Here is a 10,674-nt window from a genome sequence, read left to right as displayed (position 1 = left end):
TAAGAAATAAGAAATAGACAGGAAAAAGACAATGTAGAGAGTTAAGTGGGGTATGCAGTTCTGAATAGGACATTATAGTTATTATAATTATATTATATTATTATTATTATTATTATACTATATTATTATTATTATCCCTAAAATGATCTCTTGTTGGGGACAGTTAGGCAGAGGTAGGATCATGTAAAGTGAAAGTAAGACAAGGGAGAGGAGGGTTATGCTTTATGGGATTATGAATACAATGCAACAGGGAGGGGTGGTTGGTGGGGCTGCATCAATAGGATTAAACTGTTATTATAAGTATTTATGACAGCTTGAGTTGGAGCTATAGTTAGACTGGAACCAGTCTGGAGTTATCAGCTCTTACAACACACCAAACAGAAAACTAAACCAAACCCAGACTCATATTTAGAGATTGTCTATTAATGTTCTTTTACTACACCAGCATTGATCACATATCCGGTGATGTCTTTAAATGGGGAGATTGATTTGAGAGATTCGCTCACATTGACATGATGAGCAAACTTGTTCGGCCCTCTAGTGGCAGAGATGTTACAGCTAAACATTCATATTCAAGGCCCTGAGCGAAGGATTCTTGGGACTTTGGAGAACACAACATTTATTTATTGAACCAAATTAAGGACAAATAAGCATGACTGGTTCTATATTTTTATACAAAGAGAGATTACTCAAGATGTTTGAAGTTAACAAGAAGAGAGAGAACAAGAAATAATGAATAATGAACACACACATAGAATCTGGGATGTTGTATTAATTTGAGTATTGTTTATTGGTATATTGAATTGATGCAGACTAGCAGTATTGATAATTGCATGATGCAGAGGGTACATGTACACTGATGATAACTGTGGGTTATACAGATTAAAATAACATTTAGGTGTTGCTGCTGCACTCTATCCAATCTACGTTATCACAATACCTTGAACTTAATGTGACTTAACTGTACGTTTGGTTGTGCCACTAATCAGCTTAAAACATCTACCCCATAATATTTCAGAAAGGAAGGAATGTACCATATATACACAGAGGCAATACATAGTTACACAAAGTAATTTGACATTTTCTACAAATTTAAACATATATTTCACATAAACTAGTAAATCATTTTAAATATTATAAATAATTTCCTATCAGGTAAAGAGCAGTTTTCCAGTTCTGAATATCAGTCTGCTTCCTACAGCCCAAATTTCTTCATGAATATAAAGTACAACCATTAAAAATTAACAATGTAAGGAAGCACAAATAAGATTGTCTGTGTAAAAACTTCAAGAGGTATGTCATCTTGGTTGAATTATTATTATTAACAAAAGTGGAAATCATATCTTTCAATTGATGTTGACATTGAGGCTGCTACTGAAGGGTAACTATTCTCTCTCTGAAGTGTGTGAAAGCAGCTTCAAGAGGTAAGTGACTGAGTACCTCTCAGCATTTGAAAAGGTAGTCTTCATTCTTCAGATAGCTACAGTCATTTGTCATTCAACAGCCATTTATTGAATTATACCAATTGATAGCACAGCCATCTCTCATAAAATCCAATATTTAAAAAAGCTTACCCTGATAAAACGGCTAACGATGTTGAATAATAGTGTGTGCTAACTGTCAGAAATCATTAATGTCATGTTGTACAATATAATAAAAGCCAAATACCGAAGAGCCGCTTTTATCTAAAAACAATGTATTTATCTCAAAAAAGGCTGTTCACATCAACTGGATGTGACAATACTGGATGAGTCACTTCATCGGTGCCCACTGGCACTTTTCAGAGCACAGAGGCCATTTTGATTCTCACTATTGTCAACAGTGACAATGGTGACTTTGTATGCAGATGACATTTTATGTGATCAGCATGGTTTCTGTTAATTTGGGAGGAAATCACAGGTTAACAGGGTAAAGGAATAGACAAAGTAAAACATAATTAAAATGGCTGCTTAAATGGAAATAAAGGTATTAAGTATACGTGGAAATAGTTTGCTATAATTATATTTATCTTCCCTTTCATAAATATTTTAGCATTTAATTGGTCTGTTGCTAATTTTTACATGCATTAACTGTTAGGTTAAAAGTTTTGAGTGTAAACTGCTGTCCAAATATAATTGATTTATATGTGGGCTTTATTTTTCAAAAGAAATGTCTTCCTTTTCCTTCATGAATTCTGGTTTTTAAAATCCTAAAAGTACATTTATCATTTATTATTTACAAGCCAAAAAAGTGATTTTCTCAGCTTCAGCAAAACTGGTAGTTTGAGGGTACAATGTTTGCATCTGATACATGAATAAATACATACTTCAAGGCAACAAGATGAGCATATACATTCATCCTGCCATGTTTTTAGATGCCACTTTCAGTCTGCCACTTTGCCCGTATGTTCCGCTCCACTCGCCCACTCTTGACCACCCTGCTGCTCCTTTCCTCCACCTGTCTCCTTATGGGGCTGCAGCTGCTGCATGAACTCATCCAGGATCTGCTGAGCTGACATGGACGTCACATCCACAAACTCCTGCTCCAAAAGAGTTACCTTTACCCCTCCCTTCCCACCCCAGCTATCACCACCCACATGGGCCTGCTGGAGGTTTGGAGGAGTGTCAGTGTGGTTAGTGCCCAGGAGAGGCTGCTGTTGGCTTTGGGGATAGAGAGGTTGTGGTCTGGCAGAATAACTGGCAGCCATTTTCTTATAGATAGCAGTGCTGATGTCAGCTACAGAGAAAGGTGGGCTTTGGCTGGACTCATGCTGGCTTGAGGGACTGGCTTCAATTCCTGCTGTCGGCCCTCCCTGTTTAAATGGTAGGAAGGCTGTGACCCTCTGTGTGCCTGCGTCTGATTTTGCCAACCAATCATGTGCTTTTTGCTCCATTTTAGGAGCATGGGATTGGGCGTCTGCTTGTGGAGAGGCGGCAGAATGGCTGATTGGAGCAGGAGTCATCAGAAACTTCTGTATGGCCTCAGTTGAATCAAAGTGCTTCTCTAATAACTCCTTTATCAAGCACGGCACCTGAGGTTTAGACACCAAACACAAACATTAGCTCTGAATTCAACATAAAAAGGAGAAGAGACATACAGTACTTCTGCCCTGAAGTGCTCAGGGTTATTCTGCATCTTTTTAGCAACATTTTGCAGGTTAATCATTAGTGATGTGCTGCTGTTGGTTGAAAACTGCCAGTGGTGGCCGATTCAGTAAATTTACTGTTTTTGAGGTATTTGTATTTTACTATGTCAATTTCATGATACTTTATACTTCCACTTTATTTCATTTTAGAGGTAAATATTGTACTTTTTCCTCCACTACTTCTTTCCTTCTTTGTAAACACATGATAATCTTGTAAAAGATTTAACCTGGGGTTTAAACCTTTCTGACTTGTGACTGAGCAGTGTCTGGTTGTGACTCCTTGTCACAGCTGTCAGTATAAGTTGCTACCAGTTCTACTAAAGAGACACTTGCCCTCTAAACTAAACTAACATTCTTTCATTTATCAAATATTTCACAAAAAAAGAGCAATGGTGGGTTTCATTAAAAGATTAGAGAAAACTGAAAACTAATTTTTGTAGCAGAACCATACTTTATCTTTTTTCCTCTCATTCCGATCATCACAGGAGCCTTTAGATTTATCTTGTGACCCCTCCGAGGGCCCTGGCCCCCAGGCTAAAAATGTAATAATTTATTAGTCATGGGAGACATTTTACTGCAGAACAAGTACTTTCGTTCTGTTTTTACTTATTAAAGCCTAGGCTTGTGCCCAGTAGGTCCATTTAAAATTATTCACGCATTCACATACATTAGTCAAGGGTTCTGACGCACAAAAATCGACAACTACCTCATCATGTTAACTTGAGTGTGAAAAGCTCAAAATAAGATAAGAGGAGGAGCAACTTTAAACACGTGCAATTGCACACATACTGGTGTATGAATGTTTTTGTGAAAACAGGGTGATATGGTTTCATAATAATAAATTGCAAATGTTCAAATGACCTACCTAACCAGTGATTAATGAAGACTGCTCCATTCCAATAATGGATTATTTAGTAAAATGTTTGCTATCTGTTAGAAACTACTGTATGTGAAAGTGTGCATGAATGTCCAGTAGATGGCACTGTGCTCACATTAATGTTCTCCAGGGCTGCCATGGTCCTGTGAGCGTCCTCCAACTCTGAGCTCAGCTGGGACACACGGTTCAGTAGGTACTTCCTCTCACTGCTCAGGCTCTCTGACTAAACACACACACACACACACACACACACACACACACACACAGTAGAGTAACATTTACATGAAAGTAGTTTATGGTTTGTCAGTACAGTGAGACAAGCTCCCCCCCTTTGTCATTGTGCCTGTGGCTTCCCCAATCTTATCTCTGTGCAAGTTTACTCACTGCTATATGGAGGTGTTCCCCCAGCAGGTTATTGGCCTGCTTGGTCCCAGTGTGGGTCTCTAGAAGGCTACAAGAGACAGAGAACCATAGAAGAAAGAACAACGTCAATGCATTATTTCACCACTCTACCACCACGTCATTATCTATAAAGACAGTTGTTTCGCAGGCCAAGTGGCAGCCACAAACTCTTCTAATAAGTATGTAACAACTGACACCAAACTGGAGAGCAATGTGAGGTGACCAGTCACTCCAGTTGCTCCAGTCTGTTGAATAAAGTGTGGTATGTGCCTGGTGGGCTGCAGCTGTTGTTTGGTGATAAATACAGGCTTGTCAGGGTTCAGGTCACAACAGGACTGGTGAGTGTGACAGGACAGGACAGATGCCTCTGTTGGCCAGGGGAAATGGGTCGCTGCAGAACCAAAACACCCATAGAAATGAACAGGGGCTTTACCCAATGTGTTCCATGGATCAATTAATCTATAGAAACTGCTGTATGTAAAGCCATAGGTTGAGTTGATGAATTGTTATTGATTACAATTGGCTCAATATGTGCATGCACATCACACCATTGTGTGTTGCATGTTGTCCTTTATGTACTGCATCATCATACTGTGTGTGGAAAAGGTGTTTCCCTTCTTCAGTGTTTATGTGTGTGTACAAGTGCATAATGTATAACCATTATTCATGTGCAATCGTTTTAAGATCCCAAACCTTTTATATTTCTCCTTGACATGGCTGAGCTCGTCCCTGGTCCTCTGCAACTCCGCCTCCAGGCTCTCGATGCAAACCACCGTCTGCAATAAGTTCTGGTGAAGATCGTCATTCTCTTCCTGCAGTGCCCTGAACACAGGGGAATGATGGGAGATGGAGTTTTGTCACAGAATGTATTTATCCTACAGATTATTTATGTATGTATTTATATATTGAAGTGAAGTGTTGCCTTCGTGGACCCAGACCAATACCAATACCTGTGCATAAGGCATATATATAGTCAAAGTTCATAGTCATTTGGCAGTAATGATCTAAAAAAACATTCAACATGAGATGTTCTCTCATATGCTTCCATTTTGTGAATCTGTTCTTTATGCATGGTCATACTTTTTATTTGATTTGGAACTAGAAAAATCCATTCTTGGTGCCACATATAATGTCACATTGCTATCAAACTTCATTACTACACATAAGGCTTTAAATGATATACATACCTCATGAAAAAGGGCTGAGTCATAAACAAACACTACAAAGATGGCTGCTACATAGGTGATATACCAGTTAGCATGAGTTTAGCTAAAGAGCTAACAGAGGTCTGGCAATCAGTATTTTAGCATGTATGTTTTTTAAAACAAAGTAATCAAGACTCATAAAGATCTAATTACCTGTGCCCATTTTACAGCTGCATCAGCTAAAAACAACAACATTATATTAGAGGAATAGTCTGAAAAGACTGCATCAATGGATATGTGCATTATGTATTACATATAGTATATATGTAATACATAATGTATATATATATTTTGTCCTAACTTGCTTTAGTTTCTCTGTCTTTGACGACAGAGAGATGGTTATATAAATGAGTTTCATAACTACAGCACTTCCTGTTAAAACAGGAGTGGAGGCAGAGAGGATGCTCATTAGTGTGATCGATAACCACTGACCCATCACAGGACAGACAGAGAGAGAAATGTATGAAGAGCTGTAAACGAATGAAGTGAAGTGAGCAGAGAGAAAGAACATTGCACACTTACTGGAGGTGGTCTGCATCGCTCAGTGTGTCCTAGAAAGAGAATGAAAGAAGGATAAGAGAAAAGGAGATATTTAAAATACGACACTAGCATAGTTGCCTTTGATACAGTGCCATCCATAAGTATTTGGACAGCCTTGTTTTGGCACTGTTCTCTGGCACATTGAATTTTTTTGTACGTAGGCGATAAGTTCTTCACTGGTCACCCAATATGAATGTGAACACTCCCCGAGCACCCTGTCTGAACGTCAGAACTTCAACCTCATAGTCATTGTTTTATTTGAATTCCAGTGTGCTGAGTAGAGCCAAAACACATCACTGTCCACATTCAACATGCACTGCAGATATTCACTGAAAGCATGTGAACTGGAACTTTCCAACAAAGCCATTTAAATGTTGCTGATTCAAGTCTGTAAATCTGCAGGGAGCTATAACCACCGTTAGTAGTTCAGGACTGATTCCAGGTTTGGTGCTATAGGTAAAAAGTAGACATATAAAGAGCCATAAATAGCAAGAATAAGGACATCGCACTCATCCTTCCATTCATCCTAACTTAATAACAATATCTTAGTGTATTCACCTCACTCCGTTCATTCTGTTAATGCTGTTCATACAGTATAAATCCTGCTAGTATATTCATATATATAGCTATAATGTTATTTTGTATTTATATATTCCTGTATATATGCACATTACTCTGGACTTTACTGCTATTCAGAGTTATAGGTGCTGGAGCTTGAGCCAGCGTGCATTGTATAAAAGGCAGAATACAGGATGGGTCACCAGTCCATTACTGAGGACATGACTGATTGAATACATTATTGAGTTATGAAAGACCTGCGCCTGTAAATGGATTAATTGATTAGTTCTGTGAAGCTAAACCGTAACCCCTTTGCGTGTGTGTGTGTGTGTGTGTGAATTTAAGACTCAGTAAGACCAAATCCTACGCAGTGACCACATGGAAAAAGGCAATGTTATCTAATATTGTGTTTATCAGTACATGAGAGTGTAAGCCTGAGCAGATTCTTACATAAGAGCAATGTGACACTTGCTCTTATCCAACCAGCTCACTCTCACATTTTCCTTGGTGCTGGCTGCTACTGTGAGCTGGTGTGAGAGATCTGTCTCAGTGCATGTGTGTGATGTTAATTGTGACTTTCTCTGTCTACATAGTCGATTCATAGCACACGGTAGCACAGGGCTGCTCTTTAAAAACAATTATACTATTTAAACAGATAAATTAGGTAGTTCCAAAGGGAGTTTCCTTTAAAAGCGCAGGACTATCATCTGCTGCATTGCTGAAGAATGACTCAGCTTGCAATGCGTAGTGTTCGACACATCCCACACAGCCTGTGACTCAGCTACACTGCATCTGCAGAAGAGGAGCAACACTCATTCATTGTGTGCATCCTGTTCTTTCTATCTTCCCATCAGTGCAGTGCTATGCTTTATTTTTCAGGAATCTGACTCACTATACGACCCAAATAGATAATACACAGAATATAGACATTATGGTGGCATAAATTCTCACAAATGGCCCATTTGAAGGCCAGTTGTGGTTTAATGCTAAGGTTTCTCTGTCTCTTTGTTCAAATTCATAGATTTTATAAGAACAGTTAACACATATTATATGAATTAATATAAATAAATGATATTGGCTAAGTAAGATATATTACTTAGGGATGACTCATAACTTATTTGTCACTTATTAAAGGAATCCAACTGTACACATGTAACATGCTTCAAAGGTTTTCAACCATGATGTTATCAATGAAAATATGTTTTCATCCATGTTTCCTGTTTATTATTCTAAACAGAAATAATGTCTATGTGCTCTTGATATTTTACTCTCAGCTCAGTATCTGAGGCCTGAAATCTCCCTTCACTCCCATCTTATATTATTGTACTCTGTTAAAGAAAGAAAAATCCTATTAAAGTAAACTCACCCTGCGTTGTCTAGAGTGCCCCACAGGCAGTGAATGGTGTCGGACACTCTGCTCCGAGCTGTGACTGGTAGGTGTGGAGGCTGTGTCCCTGGCCCTGGATGAATCTGATTTTGTGGATGAAGATTCAGATCCGAGGCCCGGCCCCGCAGGAGGGCCAGGGTGGACCTGTTGGGGCTGGTGCTGAGGGAAGTGCTGGGTATGTTCAGGGTAGGAGGCAGCGGTGGGCTGCTGTTTGCGGTGGTGGCGTTTGGGCTGGCTGGGTTCAGGGCTGGTGCTGGTGCCATCTGTGAGGTGAGAGCCACATCTACCGTATCTGTCCCCTGACACGGAGCCCCCTGTGGGCGAGGGCATCCTGTCTTTACGGCTGCTTCCATGGTGAGTACTGTGGCTGGGAGAGTTGGGGTAGTGATGAGGTGGGGGGCTACCGTGGTGGTTCTTAGCCGCATATGAGATCAGTTTGTCAGGGTTGGAGCAGTTGGAGTGTTTCCGAGAGCTGCTGCGAGCTGCTTTCTCCTGTCTGCTGTGCTGTTTCGGATGCTGCTCCCTCTCCTGCCCTGAGCTCTCTCTGTGCTTCTTGGGTGGGAGCTGAGGCTTGACCGGGCCAGGTGTTTGTGCTGGGGCAGGTGTTTGCGCTGGGGCGGGTGTCTTTCCAGTAGTTTTATTACTGTTCACACCCAAGATGTTGAGTTGTGACGGACTTATAACCTGTTTTGTAATCTCATCTAGAAAGGCTGAGAATTGCATTTTTCCCTGCACAAAATTTGCCCTGGCTTGCTCTACCTCGACTTGAGTTACCCCTTTCCCCTTCTGTCCACTGGGATCTTGTCCGTTGGAAATTCTTGGGGACAGCACCTCCATTGACTTAGCCTTGCGAATGTCAGTAAGAGGCGCCTTGTTTTTAAGGATGCCTTTGCTGGGTAGCTGGCTAGAGGACACTGCTCTCTTGGGACCCCTGGAGACCCCTAACAGAATGTCCTCCTCACTGAAAGCCAGGCTTCGGTTCAAACTAGCTGTCTTATACAGAGGTCCATAGTTCATATGAGGTACCCTGGATTGTCCCTGTCCAACATCCCTCTCATTACCCTGCAGGAGGCCTAGGTCACTGATGCTGTGACCTCGGTCAAGAGAAGAAAAACCACGCTTTTTCCTCTTTTGTGTATTCCCCTGTAACTCACTACAAATACTGCCGCTCTTGCCATGTTTGATGGTGGCATAGACGAGGGGCTCGCTGCTGTCGTCCTCTCTGAAACCTCTGCGCACGTCTGCGATGTTGGAGCAGGACAGGGAATGCTGCGGCTGCTCGGCATGACGAAGAGAGAAGGGGTCATTTGCACTCGTCTCTGTGTACCAGGAAGAAAAAGAGGAGGAAGAGGAGGAAGAGAGAGAGGAGGAAGAGGCCCTGGAGAGAGTTACCGATGTTTCGTGGTCGTAAAGTATCTCGTCTTCCTCACTGTGGTGAAATTGCTGTGTTTGATGACGCTGGTGGGCATCATGATGGGGGTTGTCATGGAGATAGTGACCGTGTTGATGGTGACGGTGGTGCCCATGGCTTTCGTCTGTATTTCTGTCTGTGTCATCAAACATTGCGTACCTATAACACAAGGACAAAGGAATACGATCAACTCTAATGATGCACCCATTAGTATTGTATTGTGTGATGTAAAACATATTATAACTCTGAATCTGTTTTAATTTCAAAATAAAAGATGTAGCTTTTGCTATGTTAAGGCAAATCTCAGGATGAATGTGACTTTTATTCCTTAATACCTCTTCTATTAGACATGAAAATAAATCTAGCATGCTGCAATGACCCATCCTACCTGTGTGACTGAGGTTCTTGGTGATGATGATGGTGCTGTCTCCGCGGCTTGGTCTCGTCCGGGCCACAGGGGCTGTGAACGGGCTTAAAGAACTTCTCCATTACCTGTCTCTTCCCCGGTAGAAGGCTGTGGATGCCGTCCTGGTTGGGTGGACTAAGGGGCAGTGATGGTGATCTGTGTTGGTGAGCCGTGGTTTCCTCTGCTCTGCAGCTCTATTTATTTTTTCCCCTGACAATCTTTTTCTCTATGAGTGAACAACTTGTCTGTTGAAGTCAGCTGCAGAGATCATTACTTAAGACCAGACCTACTGCTGATTCTCACCTCAAAAATAGGTACAGCATGTGGCGAGGTATTCTGAAAAATAAATTATATTCTAAACTAGCAAATGAGAAGTTCAGTCTTCAAAAAGTTTGCTTCCAATAGTCTCTAGAGAAAATAAAAGCTGCTGTATCCAGCTGTTGGATAGTTTCTACCTATGAATAAGTTTGTCTGTCTCAGCTGCTGGCAGCAGAATAATGGAGTCACAGCTCCTGAGCAGGAATGTATAAATTCCTGGATGGTGGCGGCTTGATTTTGCATCACGCCTGATGTAACAGCTGGGTGCTCATTGAACCAGCTGAAAGAGCAAGACCTTTGTCCTCATACAGGAGACAATCGAATCAAGCCCAGTGGGACAGGATCTATAATAGGGTTATTTAACCTGGGGCTGGGCGATATGTTCACATTTTCCAGTCGTACTGTTACCACAACAACCAGCGACTGCTGAAGTATTGGTACAAATG

The 10,674-nt window shown here is 41.1% G+C and overlaps 1 protein-coding gene across 1 annotated transcript; it reads right to left on the bottom strand.

Annotated features, from left to right (window-relative positions):
* Window positions 1–702: 702 nt before the first annotated feature.
* Window positions 703–10,199, bottom strand: LOC118335824 (histone-lysine N-methyltransferase, H3 lysine-79 specific). The gene is made up of 7 exons (XM_035672269.1): window positions 9,893–10,199; window positions 8,073–9,663; window positions 6,131–6,159; window positions 5,097–5,225; window positions 4,386–4,452; window positions 4,117–4,224; window positions 703–3,010 (listed from the first exon to the last, which is right to left on the bottom strand). The coding sequence occupies exons 1-7, from the start codon at window positions 9,991–9,993 to the stop codon at window positions 2,363–2,365; spliced, it is 2,673 nt and encodes an 890-aa protein (XP_035528162.1). The 5' UTR covers window positions 9,994–10,199; the 3' UTR covers window positions 703–2,362.
* Window positions 10,200–10,674: the final 475 nt, after the last annotated feature.

The sequence above is a fragment of the Morone saxatilis genome, unplaced genomic scaffold (assembly GCF_004916995.1).
Source record: "Morone saxatilis isolate NCDOM2014 unplaced genomic scaffold, NCSU_SB_2.0 Contig24, whole genome shotgun sequence".
Taxonomy (NCBI): domain Eukaryota; kingdom Metazoa; phylum Chordata; class Actinopteri; family Moronidae; genus Morone; species Morone saxatilis.
This window is presented reverse-complemented; position numbering and strand designations above follow the sequence as displayed.

Bases quoted from the DNA above. Each gene is read 5' to 3' on its own strand.
- LOC118335824 (XM_035672269.1), bottom strand. From the start codon at position 9,993: ATGGAGAAGTTCTTTAAGCCCGTTCACAGCCCCTGTGGCCCGGACGAG. The intron at 6,160-8,072 runs GTGAGTTTACTT...TTCTCTTTCTAG, and splicing joins GGCACTCTAGACAACGCAGG to GACACACTGAGCGATGCAGA. The intron at 4,225-4,385 runs GTGAGTAAACTT...GTGTGTGTTTAG, and splicing joins GGGAACACCTCCATATAGCA to TCAGAGAGCCTGAGCAGTGA.